Genomic DNA, 19,668 nt, shown 5'->3' with positions numbered 1-19,668 from the left:
AGCTGTCATAATAGGTTTAAGGCAGAAAGAATAAAGTTATGCTGATATATAAAATAAATTAATGAACAAACAAAAATAAAAAATAAAAGTTCACTTCGATTGAAATATATTCAATAACAATTCCTGGCTTTTTGAACAATGAGGTAGATTATTATTATCTCATGAGGTGGTAATGCAATGAAATGGGACCAGATTTTATGTCTCATCGTAATTGAAGTACCAATATCGAATTCGTGCTTCAGAATATCCTGAAAACAGAGTTAGATGACTCCATTCAAAGAGATGGGCACTTCAAATGTTCATCACTTGGTACCATCACATTGTTCATTCAAATAAAAATTAATTATAGAAAATGATTTTCAAAAATGTGACTCGAAAACAATTTCCAAAAGAACGCAAATAAAGGGAGAGATAGAGTGGATATGATGCCACTCAAAATTTGTATCTCATAAGATGTAAGATACAGATAAAAATCGCAGTGGTGGAACCAAATGATGTTAAATAGTTGATATTATCCTCTTTTACCGAAATTATACAGGGTTAGGGATAAAGGTGTGTATTTTTTAACGAAAAATAAAAAAAAAACCACATAAGCACAGAGAAAAACATAAATAACACTTGCAACAGTAACATTTCAGGGAAAGAGAGAACGAAGTTATTAAATCCAATAACACCTCTGAATCGTTTCCACACTGGTAAAATCTCAGATTCCTTTCTCTGCGATAAAACGGAACCAGGCAGTTCACAGTTTAAATATCAACACAAACAAAATGTCAAATGCAGGATGAATGACAGGGATTAAGTTTTTCTCAGTAATTCACCAACCATTAGCCTCCATTTTAGTCAAAACATTCTGGCGACGAACTTCAATTTTCATTTCGAGCCAATAATGGATTCCACCGAGAAGGAGATCTTGGGTTTGTGTGGCGGTATGGATGAGGAATCAGGAGCAGCTGTCTCCACATTTCTTTCGACGTCGATGTCTTCTCGGACATGCCCCTGGCCCCTGGGTTCCTCACACGATGAGGCGATTCCTCCTTGGCTCGGGGATGCAGCTGGCCTGGGACACCTCGCAACTGACTCGTCCCTCGAGCAAGTGCTTCCCCGCACCTGGAACAACATTCGTGAGCACGATAAATGACTTATTTCAGTATCCTTCGGATTCTATAAACAGCAAGTGATTAAATGATGTGTTCATTTTTGATAGGCGAAGAAAGGGTTTGCCGCAGTCAGACTGTGGTAAAGTAGAAACGTAAACAGCGGAATTATTGCCCAAGAATGCATCATTAAATATAACTTTAATGTCAAATTTATCAGGTAAAATAAGTATCCCTATCTTCTTGGCTTATCAACTACTATCGTCAAAGGCTTCAACGGATATTTTAACCCTAGACCCTTCGATCAGTAACACAATGCTCATAAAAGAGCAATAAAGATATAGGGTATAAATAGGAGGGATAAATTCAAAAGCAAATAACTTGTGACCTGAGAATAGGGGCATGTGTTTTTCTTTACTGTAAAAACAATGAATTTTTAAAGTTCACAAAACTTATCACCATAATCGGCGTCGTAAGTGCTGGATTCTTTATGTGGGGCCAGTGACTATAATCTGTTATACGGATCTATGAACTGCCTAACCGACTTTGGCACCCTTCAAAACCTATGGTTTCACACGTTGGTTTTCATTATGGCCCGGCTTTTAACTCTATGACCTTTGACACCCATGGTGACCCTCGGAGGTCAATTAGTGAATAATACGGGTATTTGTACAGTACCAATGACTTGGGTACCCTATAAAACCCATGGATCGACACCTTTGTTGGTATGCTATTCCTTTTGCCACCCTTATGACCTTGACGGTGACCTACTGGGTCAACGGTTGAATTTTCGTAAATAAAAGTGTTATTTTCGGGTTTCTCGTGTCCGAAAACCTAAGAATTGACAAATTGGTCAATGAAATTCAGACTTTTTCTATCTCGATTTTGTTAACATTGAAACCCCATAGGGCAATTTCATATTTTTGGTTTGGACCCACATTGTGAGGTCAAAAGGTCAAAATTGTAAAAATTTGCTTACACTCAACAAAATTAGGACCTTTCCCCATAAGTGTGCCAATTTTCATGAATATTGCTCGATGCAAAGTTACTAAAATTACAGGTCAAAAATGACGCACGACCCATGGGACAGTCTGTATTTGATTATATCAGAGACACAACTAGCGGTACGATCGTTCTAGTTTTCAGTCCAAGACATCACTCTGTCACTCAGTGATTCAACCCGAAGTTTAGTTTGGGTAATTGAGTTTGCCCCGGACAGGTTTTAATACTAGAAATAACAAAAACCCAACATAATACGGTAGATGAGATCATAAAAATAAAATAAGATAGACTGTATAACAGTTTTAGAATGTAATTTTTTCCGCGACCGATAAGAGACAACAACGCCAGCTTTAGGATTTAGAAATAGGTTAGTTAACTCCTAGTGCAGCTTACTAACTTATGTATTGCTAAACGCATATTTCTGAATATTCCTAGCATTTCTAATATACCTATCGTTTAACGTTTTAGCTTCATATGCGGATTGCCTTCATTAGGAGGCTATAGATTAATCCCATAGATTATATATAGCGTGCATGTAGCGCACTGTATTTTCTTGGAAGTAAACTTTAATTCCCATGAATGGTGTTGTGCATTGTGAATGCTGGTGATGGTACACCCCCTGCCAAGCACCTTTGTAGGTCAAGAATGATCGCAGGCTTTCCCGGCGTGTATGATCGTGGAAGGTTACACGGGAATTCCACCGGATCAGGTTCTCCAACTCCATCTTGGACGATGTTTCAATGTGCGAGTTGTTCATCGTCATCAGGGCAAGTATCGTCATCATGCCGTGATGTCGATGGACAACTGGTACATCGAAACGTCGGCCAAGATGGAGTTGGAAAACCTTATTCGGTGGAATTCCCAAATAACCTTCCACGACCTTTGTAGGTGACTTGCACGGTAATATATAGACGTTGATGTAGAAACGTAACTGGTGGAACGATTGTTTAAGACTGCGTCATAGAATATAACTCGAATGTCAAGTTCTTACTCCAGGCTAAGACATTCTGAAGTACTCTTAATCCGAGCGCTCTCCCTATATCGCAGCCGATGGCGGGAGAGGACCGCTGCGTTGTGACACTGTGTGACATATGTTCATGTTTTTTTGCTGTGTTTTAGAATAATAAAATAAAAAAAGAAATACATTGTACATAAATTAAAAACAAGAGACAAGAATCAAAATTGCAATAATCTTTTATGCCTTCATGTATCAATTTCGTGAAAAAAACTCATTCATAGCCGCGAAAAAGATATAAAAATTTATCGCAACGTTAGCAAACAATTTTGCAAATCATTGTCAGACCAATATTCCGAAACGTTAATCCACATTTCCTAGTATTTCTTATAGTATGTTTAGCATGCTCTAGCTCAGGGGTTCCCAAACTGGGGGGCGCGCCCCCCTGGGGGGGCGTGGAGAAAGTCCAGGGGGGGGCGTGACACCCAAATGAAATAAATAAAAAAATTACAAAAATAATTTCCTCAGATATTTGAAATAAATTCTTTCTAAGTTTTCATAATTGTAATCTTTCCATTCTGCGTTTCCCGCATTCAACAATGAACAAAAAAATCTACCTACTCACCGTATCAAGTAGGCACATACTTGTACGAGTACAAGTACTTGTGCAAGTAGGAGTTGGTATGTACGTCACCGTGGAAATAGGGTATTGCAAAATGGAAAGCTGATATGAAGGGGGGGCGTGGAACAAAAAAGTTTGGGAACCCCTGCTCTAGCTTAATAGGCATATTGCCGTCAGAAGTAGGATATCAATTGATCCCATAGATTTAGTGTCACATGCAGCGTACGTATTGCATGTTCATGGGAGTAATTTTTAACCCTCGGGGGAATATTGGTGATGATTCACGCCCTACCAAACCCGCTCTATGTGGCTTGCAGGGTAATATGTAGATGTAGATGATACCATGGGCATAACCATCGGGGGGCAAGAGAGGGCAGCTGCCCCCCTAGAAGCAAAGGTAAATTTAGTTCAAAATAAAAGTAATCTTTTTCTTTAAATACAAGAAAAGTGATATTAGTATAAAAAACGTAATTAAAATGAAAATGTTTTTTGGGGAAAATAATTTAAGAAAATAATACAGCTCTGTTTCTCTGTTGCTCAATTTCCTTGAAATTTTGGTTTCCATAAACTTTTCTGTGTCACAACTTGAACGACAAGGGCTTGCCCCCCTCCAGTTTTGATCCTGGATACGCCCTTGGATGATTTGCTAAACCTCTGATGAAGAGAACACAAATATTTAGCACGGGACCACAACTGACCGTGGACGTTTCCAGCACTGTGACCCTCCGCCTGAGGTCCTGGGGGCAAGAGAGCACTGGGGCGGGAGGTAGTGCGGTCCGGGCTTCCCACAGCAGTGCAAGCAGCGCGGGGTGTATGGCGGGGGGCGGGAGGGGCGCTGGGGGCGGAGGCTGGAGCATCACCACGGGGGGAAGCATGGCCACCTCGAGGTCCCGGTCCGCGAACGCCCTCCGCTTCCGCATGCGGTCGCTAAGCGCGGCTGGCAGCACCATCGAGTCCGGGATCCTGGTCAACCTCTGCTTGCAGCCTGCATAGAAAACCACGGGAAAAAGGTTTAGGATATTTCCGAACGAGTTTATTTATTTACACAATTGAGACCAAAAACAGCACGAAGACAGTTGAAGAGGACAGAGAATAATTTACTAATACATATTAAGCAATGCGTAACCAACAACGAACAAAATAATATTCAACAGTACTTAAAAATAAATAGCAAAGAATGGTACATTTCATCGGGTGGTGTGAGGAGTAGGGGGGAAATTACGATAAGGCCGTTTTACACGGGGCACGGAATTGCGCAGGTTAGAGCTGCATTAATTTCTTAAATGGCGTGGAATTGCGCGAATGCATGAACGAAATTAGAACAGGGGCTATTTTGCCGTCTCGCATCCACGCATTCTCGCATGTGTTCTAGCAATCCACCGCTTTACACGACGCAATTTTGATTGCGCCTTCGCACGTACGTCAATTTTGATTGCGCCTTCGCACGTACGTCAGATTGCGCAATTCCGTGTACCGTGTAAAACGGCCTATAGAGTTGGTGCAAAATAGATGAGGGATGAAAAAAAGGCTCAAAATCAGAAACAAATTTGGAATAAGAGTTCATGGCAGAAGGAAGCCTGCATAGAAAAGAGCGAGGCCGTTTTACAAGAGGCACGTACTTGCACAACCTGACACGAGTACGAAGGCGTAGTCAAATTGCGTCGTGTAAAGCGGTGAATTGCTATAAAACATGGACGTGAGATGGCAAAATAGCCCGTTCTAATTTCCTTCATGAATTCGCGCAATTTCACGCCAATTTTAGAAATTAATTCAGTTTTAACCTGCGCAATTCCGTGCCCCATGTAAAAGGGCCTTCAGAGACAGAAAGGCGGAAAGTTGCATCACGTTTTACATGTTTATTGTAAATGGTTTTTTTCCAATCTTGGAATAATATCAATGCATATCAATTATCAATTTTCATAAGTAGGCTGTAAAAAGAGAAAATGGCTGATGCAAGACTGATGAGAGAATAGCTAATGAACGTTGAATACTCACCATCCAATAATCTAAGGTTTAACATTTATGCACAAAGCCTTTTTGATTCTTTTGTGTTTTCCGAGATAATGATAATATTTTTCACGGGAAATACTAAAATACTTTACGCAAAATACTACGGGAAATTCAGAAATTATATATGAAAATAATGATTACGAATTTATTTCTTATGCAGCAAAATAAAAAAAAATCAGATAAAAGCACTGCACATATACCAGCTAAGCATATAGATACACGGAATAAATTTAATTTAGCTCTGCATGGTAAGTAACCCAGTTAAATTATCCTTGAAAATATGCCTAGACATTATCAACGCTATTGCTGTCACATGAAAAATGAAAACGTTCAAAAATAGCATAAATTCATTGTGTAAGCTTTCGCAGTGTGGTGATTATTTAGCGGAGAGGTTAACGAGACATGCACCACGTGTGTAAACATCTAAACTTTCCGTAAAACTCTCAACTGAATAGCTTACATTATTTGCTGGTTTACGGAGATAGGACTGGATAACTGGTTTACGGAGAATGCTGAAGACACACATAGGCACAAGGTCATGATGTATGGCTAATAAAATTGAATAAGCTATTGGGGTAGCACTGGCTTCAAAATGATTCCCTAATTAATGCCATGTTTATTTCCGAGTTCCTGTAGCCGCTCGTCGCTCATGTAGTCTTGAAATAGTAAGCGTATAACTATTGAACTAACAAGATTTATACTATTAAGCTGGGCAATGAGAGGTGATAAACGGTGTCGCCGTTTCTCCTCGACAAGGGAAGAACGCAAAGCGCTTCCGGTTGCTGGCTTTCGTGATAATGACAAAAGAATGAACACTGATCCTCCCCAACCCTTTATTAAGGCAGCGATTAAGGTCCCACGGCGATCAAATCGCTGAAAGCAATCCGTTTTCACTCCACTTAACCCTAATCCAACAATCGCGTTAATATCTTCACGTTCCAATTCCATTCGATCTCCCCGATAATAATCGATTCATGAGAAATCGTGCGCGCGAAAAATTGGACGTCAAATGCCCCGCCCATCAGAGCAAGTAGCGTTTACGTTTTAAGCCCCGAAAACTCCCCTGGCGGCAGAGTTGGAGATTTATTCTTGAAAATGTTAATACGCGTAATTCTCGACTGAGGTAATTAAGAGGATCCGAAAATAGCCACATTTCTCTTCACACTGCGAGATTAGATTGGTTAGGCATGGACATTGGACAAGTGATAAGAGTCAACAAGAGATATTGAATACGTTAATGCCACAGTGTGGTGGCATTGAAGGTTTTGAAAGGGATTGGTGATGGTTAACTCAGGGATTATATTCTGTAGTGTTTCAAACAACCAATTGATGCATGGAGATTGACAAAAATTCAGTGATTTCATGTGGCAACTCCACAATTCGATGACCGCGCAGATACCCTACGAGAACATATAACGGTCCAAAAAAAGGATGAGAACTGAATATATGGGGAAATGCCGACTGGAAAACCGCCTAACACGGCGAACAAAAGATCTTCGTTGACTAGTAATCGAAAATAAACTTATATTTCTTCCAAGGATTCTCCATGAAAAATATGGACTTTGTTTCCCTCGCGGAGCATTTTTTAAAGGCAGGAAAATGTATATAGATATCATACGGCCAAGTCGACGGAAAAACAAAATTTTTATCAGCCAATTTACTGATTTGCATAAATAATTTTTATCATAATAAATTCGATTGAATTCATACAATAGGTGAACATTTGTTATCACTACTTAGATATAACAGAAAATATAATGAAAACATGATCGATGAAATAAACATAGTTTTAATTAATTCGCGTATTTACCGCATCCCTTCTAATTAGCTGTACACATGTAAGTGCCATTGTAGTATCTTTTTTTCAGACCACATGTAAGCTCATGAAGTTACTTCTCTTCCAGGGCCTTGGTGAGAATATAACAAAGAATTCATTACTGAAGGAAATTATTCTTTGTTTATTAAAATCTTCAGGAAAAGTTTAAGTGGGATGTTTCATTCAATATTTTTTTATTTTATTACCTCGCAACATGAAATTATCATTCTTTATTCGGAATAATCTTTTGATGACTATGATAAAAGGTAAACTGTCAATGATATGTATTCGATATTTGACCGTGATGGCATGAAACTAATTCGCGAATACTCACATTTATATACCAATATACTTCCCTAAAATGATGAACTAGTACTCGTACGTTCTGTCTAAGTTCTCAGCTATGAAAAGATTGAGTCTGTGCGTCAGGGACATCGGCCACGTCAAAATATAGGGATTTCAAGTTAATGTTATGATTAAAGGGGTGCATATACAGATGATTACGACGAAACAAAAAGATTTGTCTAACTATTCGTTTTCAGGATATCAAGTGTAATATAAAGATAATATTTTATACGTGTTTGAAAAGCCTGATAAAGGCAATCCCCGAGCGTCAAGAGGATGGCAATAATGGAAAGGGAAGACCGCGAATAAAACACAGGGTTATTATGCAAGAATGGCGCGGTTTTGAGCATGTTTTAAATGAAAATAGTATAACTAAAAGTTCGTTTTTTTATTTTTCGAATAAGTCGTCTCAAACAACTTTTTAAAGTAACCTATTGATTTCATAATGTGTGCCCTTAGTCGCTCGACAAGAGAGAAAACCGGCGTCGACATTAGCCTACGCAAAACTAAAGGCACCAAGGGTACCATCGCTTAACACCCCATCCGACGGACGGAGTGTTGCATTCTAAGTGCCGCATTCAAGACACTCAAGCAGGTTCGGGAAGCCTCTAAAAAATCTCTGCTACCCTATCCCTACGATCTTCCTATGAATTACTGAATCCGCACCATTCTTTTATGATAATCCTGTATACGGATCAGGTAAGGAAGGATTTTAAAGACAATTCATATCTAGGTGTGAAAAGATTAGCTGCCAGCAGCCTAGGGAAAACCTCTGCCACCCTATCCCTACAATATTCCCATGGATTACTGAAACCGCGCCATTATTATGAGATAACCCTGTGAATGGAGCAGGTAAAGAAGGCCTATCCACACAGGAAAAACCCTCCGCCCAAACCAGGGTCTCTGCTCCTTCCCCTTCATTCCCTGCTTAATCCCCACCCCCTCTCACCCAATCCCTTCCAATAGATGTCCTTACTGTCGCACTCAATTGTGTATAAATATTAGATGCATGTAATATCAGTCACGTGAAGATGTAACTACGTTACGACACCCGGGTCGTGCCTATCTAAATACAGAAGTGAACCTCACAAAGTTTATTCTCTTATTTCCGAGGTGAACAAGGATTTGAAAGAGAAGATATACGCAGGTGTGAAAAGATTAGCTGATAAGGAAATTGAGTCAAAAGCTGCGTCAAATCAGTCTTAGGATTTCTTATCAATGATGATGTAACAAAAACTAAATCGATTCGTGTGAACAGTTTCCATCCCGGTTAGACCCGCCATCTCCATCCTTGATTGCGCTGATTACGATGAAGATTATGATGGAAACCCCAGAACTACTAGAATTTGAGACGATGGCAGACTCAAGCAAAGAACCTAAACGTTGGGGCCAATTACCCAAAACCACACTCGGTTCGGAAACCTGAGAATTATTCCTTCAAACCCGAGAACAGATTCAGAATGTCTTTTTTTCCACTATCAATAAGAGATTATAACGGCAGCGTTAGAACTCATAAATAGAATGCATGACTTGTAGTGTAGCCTATTAACTTATGTAAAACTTAATGCATGTTTCTTAATGTTTAGTATTATTTCTAACAGCATATGGTAGTATAATTTGTTAGTATGCTTGACGTTTTTTGGATCGTGTGGTGTGCACTGTGCATGTGGGATTCCAATTGCATGCTGCATGCTGGTGATTGATAACCCCCTGCCAAACACCCTAGAGGTGGCTCGTATGGTATTATGTTGATGTAGAACAGTTTTCGTCAGCCATTCGCCGGGAGAAATTGAAATCTTTTATATCGATCTGTATTTTCAAGGGTCGTATTTGTTATAGTTACCTTGAAGTATATCGGCTGCGAGGGAGTTCTGTTGCTGCAGGCTCCTCAAGTGCTTCTGGTATAGTCTCTTCTGGGCAAGGAGGGCTTCCGCAGAGCGAAGCCGCTCATTCCTCGAGTTGGCGTCCCTTCCCGGCCGTCCGGATGAAGCGCTGTCGTCGCTCGATTGTTGCCTGCGAAACGATGAGTTAATGGATAATGTAACAAAGTTCCAGGCCGATATCGAGGGGGGGGGGAGAGAGAACAGGGGTCATGACCCCATCCCAATTTCATCAAAATTTTTAAATTTTTTATTAGTTTAATATTTTTTGCATATGTAGTGATCCGGAAATGGAAGATTGCCATTTCCAAAATATGCATAAATATGTTGTTGTGTGACGTCTCAGAATACCCAGCTATGACAAACTATGCCTCGGCATTTGCACCTTTTCACTTTCAAGAACGCCTAACCTTCCTCTTCTCCTTCGTTTCCCCTTCCTCTTTGATGAAAACATCCTGATTCCACTTCCCTATATAATGGCACGGTGGAGATGCTATTGGCACTCACTCAGTAACTCATACTCAGTCACGGGACACTAGTCAGCGGTCAGTCAGCAATGTAGCCATCAGTTGGAGTCGAAACGCGGGCCGTATGGCCCGTGCGACCGAAGCGCCTCGCTAACCACCCGTGCCATCACCAGCAGCTCCTCTCCTTTCCGAGACTTTTGGTAATGTTCTAAATTTTGGCTATTCTAGACGCAAAAATTCATCATCAATTTATGTATTTTCATTAAATTGATTTCGAAACTGGGATATAAAAGGAAATAAACTGGGTCAAAAACTTAAAATACTTGTGTGTGATTATTCGCTTCCCGACACCAAGGGCAAGAATCCACGCAATTCAAAGCGTGCGACCCGCGACTTTTGCCGCACCCATTACACATACTTGTAAAAGAGTAAAGGGAGTGTATATGCAAATGAATGGCTACGAATCCCAAACGTGAGAGAAGTTTGAGTTGTATTAACCGTGGAGTGTAGCTCTCACTAATGTGAAAACGCCCCTCTCTCACCCGAGTGGTATTCCATTATCGTGGTCTCAGGTCATAGCACCCCCAAATTTGATGCTGAATCCGCCTCTGATCGAGACATTCGGTAAATAAACCCTAAGATTTATTTTTTGAGTGTCAGCAATTGCGTTTGTGGACTGTTGAGGATTATTTCATAAGTAGGATATACATAGATTAATGCTATACGTTATGTTTCATGTGTAGCGTACATTTTGCATAGTACATCCTCGTGAAAGTAAATTTTAGTCCTCTTGTGCATGTTGCTGATACTTCACCCCCTGAAAAACATCTATGTGGGTGGCTAGCAGAGTAATATATCGATGTAGATTTTGGTTTGGATGGCTGAGGGTAGAACTCTCATAAACCTTGGCGTATGAATATCAAACATTCAGGGTAGGGGAGCCAGTTCCTTCCCTTGAGCCATCTCACACTTTATAATTACGAAAGCCGCGTTGACACCGGAGTTTCAAACTTTTGTTTGAAACAGTTGTTTCTTACAAAAGTTTGAAATTTTGGTTTCATGGTTTTTATTTCCATGTTTCATGAAAATGTTTTAAACACTTTCGACCTTGATCACTACTCGCCTATGTACGTTCTGGTTCTTGGGGCCAGTCCTTCTCGGGATGTCTTGTGCAGAGGATGTTGTTCTAGCCGCAGCGGCGTGTGTCATCTTATCAAAGCAGCGTAGACCAAGACGTTACTGGGTGAGATCGTCTCTGCAATCCAGAGCTTCGTACAGTGGGAATGACCTGTTGTACGATTTATATAGAGACGATATCGACCCTCTATCAGGTAAATTGCGGACGGATCCAAGCTTCAAAAACTTTATAAGAATGTCCAGTGAGGATTTTGAATACATAATTTTAATGATTGGTCAGAAAATTTACGGAGGGGTAGCAGGGTAAATGTTTCTGTTTCATGTTTAAACGGCACATAGTTACCGTAACAAGCGTTTCAAAAAAAGTTTGCAACACCCTTTGATCTATACCGACTTCAGGTGTAAACAAAAATATCTGTTTCAAACACTGAAAAACTGTTTGCAACAACGAAATGTTTTGTCTACGCTAATGCGCGTTTTTTGAGGTATTTGCAATTTTTGTATGAAACACATGTTTCAAACTCCGGTGTAAACGCGGCTTAAGGCTTACAATAAACACTTTCTGAAGCTTTTATTTTGGGTTATCCTTAGGCTTTAGCTGGTCTTTCAACCGGAGACCTTTCTATCAGCAGCCAATCACTCTACCCACTGAGGTACCAAGCTCCAAACGCTAACAGAGTTTTCGTGTATATATGTTAGAGCGCCGGGTATAAGTTCAATGTAAGGCTATATTAATTAATTTTAAATACGGACACTCCATAATATTATATATTTGAAATTCATTCTTTATATTTTTATTCTACCCAATACGCTACCAAACACTCCAAGCTAACACAGTTTAGCGTGTACACCCATATAAAAGCTTTGGGGTGGGGCCAAGTTCAATGTAAGCTCAGGTAAGTAATTTGGAATATAGACACCCCATGTTATTATATATTAAAAACAAATATAAAATAAAAAAAAGATGAGCGTCAGTTTTAGCAGATGACTAATAGTTCCTTTTGGATTGCCTAGTTCTTTTTTGGCTTTAATCCACCTGCAGCAGATAATTTAAACGGTACAAATGTTTTGCCTCACGAAGAAGACCTAGGGTTCCCTGCTTCCACTTTTATGCACCGCTAATATCTCGTTCAGATGACGATTGTTCCAGCGATCGTTGGAACTATCATGCATTCACCAGGGTTGGCAAGTGAAACGAAACGAAAGTATAAAACAGTAAAATGTAAATAGTTTCGTTGCCGGTAGCGAAATGCAAAAACGAAACGAAATGGACTTAAACCCGGGCAGCTAAACTCAGGAAGCGAAACGAAATCGGAGTCAAAACTACTTCGGGTCGAAACTAAAGTAAAACTTTGGAATGAAACGAAACGCAGATAATGTTTCGCACCGAAGGGACCACGTGCTTCACCTTCGAAAAGTTTAGTTTCGACCCACCCACCGAGTACGAAGTATGGTTGAATGAAGTAGAGGTTCGGTCTACCGGCGTTAGATGCATGGGGCACTTGTATGTTTACCACAAACAGGAGAACGGTGAACGCAAACTGGCCATCCGATTTTAAAGCTCAATTTTTTAACCTCAATACACTTTTGTCAAACGTTATGTGTCGAAACTATTCTCTCCTCTCCCCTTCACCTCAACTTTTGGGATCGAAACATAAGTATGAGTAGCGGAATTGCGATTAATTTAATTTCATTCCCGGGAGTAAAGTTTCGTCCCTAGTCAAAACTAAACTCCTTGGTGATTTCATTTTCATGCAGGAACGAAACTTAACCTAGGCCTCGTATTTTCGTTTCCTTTCGGGTCGAAACGAATCATTTTCGTTTCGTTTCACTTGCCATCCCTGGCATTCACAACACAACGATGGTTAAAACCTGTGCTGCCCTCCTGTGCTGAAATCTAAAGTGAACGAGAATTTGACGGTTAGCAAAGCTGTTGAGGTATGTAGGGTTAAGATATCACTGTGCTCAACGTGCATTAAACGTGTAATTTTTCTTCCGCCCATATTCTTCCGTGCTTGGACGAAAAAAATTGAGCGATGGGAGCTGGTGATGAGCGATATATCGCTAACTGTGATTGAATCACCGTTACTGAAAAGTAGCAGTCACTGTCGGTGATTCAATATTCGAAATCACTGTGATCGGTGATTCAATCAGTGGATTCGGTGAAGATAGCTCTGGCTGCTACCAAGTGATATGCGATATATCGCCACCTGTGATTGAAGAGAAGTAGCCGATCACTGCCGGTGACTAAATCACCAAATACTCGAAATCACTGCGACTGTGAATACGGTGAAGTTAGCTTCGGCAGATACCATGATGCTACCAATAGTAATATAAGGATGTCTTATTCATCTTTTATGATAAATAAGACATTCTGTGCGAAATATACAGCTAAAGCTTTGAATTATGATGGTTAGATTATAAATATCTATAAAAAATGATTGCCCCTTATCAATTCTTTTACCACATCAAATTTACTTAATTATTGTAATATAAACTCGGAATCAGAACTATTCCCTCAAAAAAAATATTTTGCCTAATTTTACAATTTTCTATAAGTTTATTCGTTCCTATTAAGGAGAGCTTATTCCTTGGAATTTGACAAAGTAGCAGGCATAGCAGCGCCACAAATCACCGATGACTTTTAAGAGTGATTCACCTCGGTGATCGCAATCACAGTTAAGAATCACCGTTACTGAAGAGTAGCAGTCACAGGTAACGAAGTGATCCGAATATCACAGTTCCGCTCATCACTAATGGGAGCCTTACAAACTTTTCGTCTATCCGTTTTCGCTTCCTCTTCCGGTTTCGCAGCGCCATCGTAAAATGGCAACGTTAGGAACTACGTGTACTGTTGTCCGGACATACATTCACACAACTAGTTCAGCCAACTATCGTTAGGACGATCGCTGGGACAATCGTAGTCTGAACGGGGAATAGCAATAGAAGGGTGGGAGCCGATCATTTCCGAGACCCCATTCTATCCCTAAGTCTAAATTTTCACTTAAATCATCGGCGATTTATCCGTAAGTACGGTATTAGTATTCTCTCCCGAAATATTTTTATGTAACAGCAATAATTTTGTCTCCTCTGGCATTTTACCCCACGATATGACGGAAAAGCTGTATGGTTTAAAATGCAAAGTGCGCACAAATTTTCATATGCTGAAACTGGAATGTTTTAGATATTTAATATTCCAAACCCAAACTTTTTAAATGTGCAACCTATTCCCATATTCGTGACGTAATTTTTGTTTTTAAAAACTATTTCAGAAAAAAATCCGATACAAAAAAGTTTTACTGTGCCCTGATATCTCAATTGAATGCTTTTCGCCCTGTGTGCTCCTCGAGTGTGCTCCAGACTTTAGTGCTAATGTGTGACATCCAGTGCACTTACAAGCATATTAATTAGCTTGAGAAATACATTCTTAAATAATAAATCTGCGGAATAAAAAATAATTTAGGAACATTTATTGTTTTTTTTTACGATAAAAAAAATATTTTGCAGTTTTGTGCAATGCTGATAAATATTTTTATTGAAAATACAAATTAAAAAGAAGAAAGATAGTTTAACGCGCTTATTTAGAATACATACATAAATAAACCTTATATTGCATTTTTTGTAAAATAAATTATATTCTCCTACGAATCAGTAAAGGTTACTTAGCATTATAAAATATTTTTTTTTACATTTCTAACGGCATAAAAACAGCGCGGAGGAAATAAGATTGATTGAAATAAATAAGCGCGGTTATGCTTTTTGTGTCGTACAGCTGGGAAAATTGACCGTACAATTGCGAGTGACTTCCCATAGAAAATCATGTATTACACCGGGAAAACCAATTTTTGTCGTTTAACTGAGAGAGTCTTATAACTGAAGGTCGCTCAACTGTGTTTCCGAAATAGCACAATTCAAGGAGAGCAGAAAAAAGGGCCCATTAAATAATATAAACTTCCTTGAAATCATTCAATTTGACATTGCCCCCTTTATTACACGTCTTCTCACTTAAACTTTTTTTCCAACCATCCTCTTCTTTTTATCAACAACACATAGCAATGTTCTTTTAAACAAATAGTTAAAAATCTAAAACATCGACCTTACAAAACATACATTACTATATAAAACAAGGCAAAAAAAGAAGTAACGAACGAAATTAAATAAATGAATTTAAATAAAATAGTTAGTAAATTAGTAAAATTGGAGTTGGACAGGGCACGACATTAAAACCAATTGAAAGAGTGATGATATGTATTCGAAAATTGTAATAGGAAAAAAATATAACAAAGATGGCAGTTAGATCTAATGAAGGAAAAATGTATCTACATCTACATGATACCCTCCGAGCCACCTCTAGGGTGTTTGGCAGAGATTGATCAGTGACCAACATACAGAATGCAAGACGACATGCTCACCGCGCAGTCATAAATATATTACGGAAAATAGCAAAATATTCATAGAAAGACAAATCTTGACAATGGTTAGTGATTACTATAGCTATAAATCCATGCAAGGCTAGAAAAATGGAACAATGTTAGGGCATAAAAAATGAAATAAGTCGTCCTAGCCAGCCTAGTGACGTCATTAATTCTATCAATTGAGACACCGTTGCTATCTTCAATAGTTCGGGGAAAGAATGACATTTCAAATCTCCCAGGAAAGACGGTGCTCACCTCCTAAGGGCCACTTGTGCCGCCATGACCCTCTGTCGCTCCACCACCAGCCTGCAGCTAGTGCATGCACACTCCCGCCAGCGACAAAGCCTCTTGTGACCCTTCAGACCGGAGATCACGCCGTGGTTACGACAACGTGCGCACTTGGGCCTCCTCTGCTGCTGATGGTGGTGACTGTTCTGCTGTTGGCGCGACGCACCCTCCGTGTTCGCGGGAGTCGAGCCACCATCGGCCGGCAAACGCTCCCCGCTCATCTGCCCTTCCTTTCGGGGACAACCTTTGCCTTCACCCATGTCCACTGTTTGGCTCCCACGCAAGAAAGGGATCAGAAATACGTCTCCGGGGAAAAGATGTCGAAGAAACGTCACGTGAAACAATGCGCCGTTGAAAAATCAGTGACCGCACCACCGAAGATAACGCTCCATCAGCTGCAGAAATATCTGATCAGAGAACAGATATTGTCTCTATGAGTTAAAACCAGGGGAGCTGAGTGGTGAGTTGGTTTAGTTCTTGTATAAAATTTAGATCACTTTTCAAATATCACATAATATGGATGGCATTAACCATTTCGAACCGCTTATAGAAATAGTAATTCACACCACGATTACTTCATGTTAGGATAAGTATGTGGATTGTCAAATGTACTGAAAAAAAATTACCAACAGTGATTTTGAGTGAAATTTCCTAAGTTTCCCATACTAAAAAGGGTGAAATATGTACAAATTTACTCCACAAGTTTTGGAGTTTTTGGCCTTAAACTGGTCCGTATGTTAAGCACACTTCAATACACCAACCATACACTCTGATGAGATTAAAATATCACTTTGGATGAGTCACCTCGCATTATTCTTACTGATCAAGACGAAGGCCATGTGTGGCGTAAAATGACCGAATCTTCTTGTCGATGTTATACATCCAGAGAATGTCAGTCTTTTCCTTAGGGCAGCCAGAACCGGTAATGGAAAGATGAGGAAAGGATGCTCATATATCAATTATCTTCAAGGACTAATTCACCCAAGTAATCCTGCCTGAGAAGCACTAACACCGTTAATAGAAGCATTCACTCGATTCCCTGAGAACTTAATCCTCTCTTCTCCTTTCGAGATAATCCATTCTCCCAGGATCAGTCCAATCTTCTGGATTATTTGTGGAATAAAAATGCCAATCGAAGAGGGGAACGATTCCTTACTTTTCCTCTCCAGCTTCTGACTCAAAGTGTGTTCTCAATAGTATAAACGAAGGAAGGATGCAAAAGTGGTTCCTATGGTGCAGGCGACGAGTAGATCTGGAAATCAGGTTTGGCTTTGGCAAAATGTTGGGCCTCGTAGATTCTTTTTTACTCGGAGGACAAGAGTGAGGAACACAGATGGGTGAGTAACGCACCATGCGGGGATTGAGAGGATACTGTAGCGGCTGGGATGGGCTAAGGAGAGACAGGGTGTTGGAAGGGGGATGAAAGAAAGGAGTGGGGGTGGTTAAAACAGAGGAGTGGGGGTGGGTGCCAGCCTTGTGCCGTGTGTGAAAAGAAGTGCGTGCGAAGGTCGGGGGAGGGGGTTAGAGGGAGTAGGATATGGAAAGAGGGGAGCGGATGGGGGTGGGGGAACGTCTTGGGAGGTGCGGTTCACAGGAGGCGTGGAAGGATGAATGAGTGTTTTCCAAGGGGTGCGGGAAAAGCGATCATGGTTGCCAACTACTAATCGACTGAGTGATCCCGAGTTTAGAGGAAGAGGTTCATTCTCCCGAAGGTTACTAATAAAAGAAACTCGAGTGGACCGTTGACACCTCCATGTGGTACTCCAGATATAACCCCCAATTCCAGCAATCCTACTTCGTCCAAGACTATCCATCGCACCTGCTCCTTCTGTGGTTATAGTGTGGTGATAATATTAATTAAAACGCGATTCACTTATCTAGACTTCTATGAGGAAGTTCATTCTCTCATTGGTTACACATAAAAGAACACGAGTGGACCATTGACACCTGCCTGCGGTACTCCTGATTTTACCCCCAATGCCTGTTATTCTCCTTCGCTCAAGTCTATTCATCGCACCTGTCCTTCTATGGTTATCAAGTGGTGGTAATAGTCATCAAACACATATTCCACTGATCTCAATAAATTGGAGAATACCAGTGGCTACGAAAGAAAGGAACAAGAGCGGACCAATGGCACCTCCCAGTGGTACTCCATATTTAACTCTCAAATACATGCTATTCTAATTTTCCTAAGACTATCCATTGCATCTGTCCCTCTGCGGTTATAGTGCGTTTATGATAGCCATCAAACTCACAATTCACTGATCCCAATTAGTATGAGGAAGGTCATACTCCCAGCGGTTACAAATATAAGAAACACGAGTGAACTAATGCCACCTCCTTGCGGTACTCCAGAAATACTCAACAATTTAACTCTCAACTTATACCATCCTATTTTCCCAAGAGTATGCATCGCACCTACTCCTTCTATGGCCATCATGTGGTCATGATAGTCATGAAACACATGGTATGATTTACGCAAGGAGAAATAATTCACTCTAGGAGATCAGAGGTCTGGAATTATTATTATAGTATTCTAACGATGAAGGTAGGTTTCCATGGAGTACTAAAGAAGTAATCTGGGAGCCTCCCTTTCCTTCCAGCACGGCCTTCTTCAATTCACTGTAAGGCCTACTCCCATTCAATCTATCTGAAAATCCTATTCTCTTCCTTCCTCTCCGTCGTTTACCTAACATTCTACCCTCTAACACTGTTTTCAAAATCTACATCCCGCTAAGTACTCGCTCCATACATGCCTACTGTCTCCTCCGCATCTCATCTAAAAGCTGCTTCTCCTCACCCACCACGTCCAGCACTTGGTCGTTCCTCCTCTCTGTCCATTTCACCTTCTCCATACTCACATCTCGAATGCAGGTCTGGAAGAAGTCAGAGAAAAATTGCATTCGAACAAGTCTGAAATGAATCACTCATTTAAAAACTTTGCTTATCAGCTGTTTTTTTTAATGAAAAAAGTACTACACCATTGAATCAAGAATTCATGCACAGTACTCAAGAGTGAATAGCTCTAAGGGCAGAATAATCTTCAGCGGAATAAAGGCAGGGTTCATCCTGGACCGTTTCAGCCAATAAAATTACCTTGTAGCCTTCAAATGAAACAATTGACAAAGCGTAAGCAAACGGAAAGGACAAAAGTTTACATCCGGTCATCTCAATTAAAAACTCTCCGAAAATGCTAAATTATTAAGCCATTTTTGACCATTAAATATCATTAATTCAATTAATTAATTAATTTAATAAACATGGAACAGATTTGGCATTATTATTCAAGGGAAGTACTTAATTACATCAAGTAAAATGGATATTACATTTACATTTAAATCTATCATATCATTTACATTTAACTATATTGGTATTAGCATGCCGTGGCCAATCCTAGAAGCGTAAGTGGAGGACGCCAGAAACATCAGCCCGGGAAAATGAAACATGAAGAGAGAATTAGCTCTTGGAGGAAAAGAAGTGAGAAAAGAGAAAAAATTCTCTGCAGGACATCACACTGAAATATTACATTTTGTTATTAATAATGGGGTTAATTTGAAGGGCGTCCGGGGTCATACCATACTTTATTAATGTCTTGCCTTGTTCAGACTCTAGCTGCAGTCGGAAAATAGAATTT

At 40.0% G+C, this 19,668-nt stretch overlaps 1 protein-coding gene across 1 annotated transcript; it reads right to left on the bottom strand.

Moving 5' to 3' along the window:
* Positions 1-566: 566 nt before the first annotated feature.
* LOC124166925 (doublesex- and mab-3-related transcription factor 2) lies at positions 567-17,465 on the bottom strand. The gene is made up of 4 exons (XM_046544640.1): positions 16,002-17,465; positions 9,691-9,860; positions 4,375-4,661; positions 567-1,110 (listed from the first exon to the last, which is right to left on the bottom strand). The coding sequence occupies exons 1-4, from the start codon at positions 16,292-16,294 to the stop codon at positions 874-876; spliced, it is 987 nt and encodes a 328-aa protein (XP_046400596.1). The 5' UTR covers positions 16,295-17,465; the 3' UTR covers positions 567-873.
* Between the last annotated feature and the right edge of the window lie 2,203 nt (positions 17,466-19,668).

Source organism: Ischnura elegans, chromosome 10 (genome assembly GCF_921293095.1).
Source record: "Ischnura elegans chromosome 10, ioIscEleg1.1, whole genome shotgun sequence".
Taxonomy (NCBI): Eukaryota; Metazoa; Arthropoda; class Insecta; order Odonata; family Coenagrionidae; genus Ischnura; species Ischnura elegans.
This window is presented reverse-complemented; position numbering and strand designations above follow the sequence as displayed.

What these genes read in the sequence shown, in the direction of transcription:
- LOC124166925 (XM_046544640.1), bottom strand. Translation starts at nt 16,294, where the DNA reads ATGGGTGAAGGCAAAGGTTGTCCCCGAAAGGAAGGGCAGATGAGCGGG. An exon ending in GCACAAGTGGCCCTTAGGAG is followed by an intron (nt 9,861 to 16,001) that starts GTGAGCACCGTC and finishes ATCGTTTCGCAG; the next exon opens with GCAACAATCGAGCGACGACA. An exon ending in CAGTGCTGGAAACGTCCACG is followed by an intron (nt 1,111 to 4,374) that starts GTCAGTTGTGGT and finishes ATGTTGTTCCAG; the next exon opens with GTGCGGGGAAGCACTTGCTC.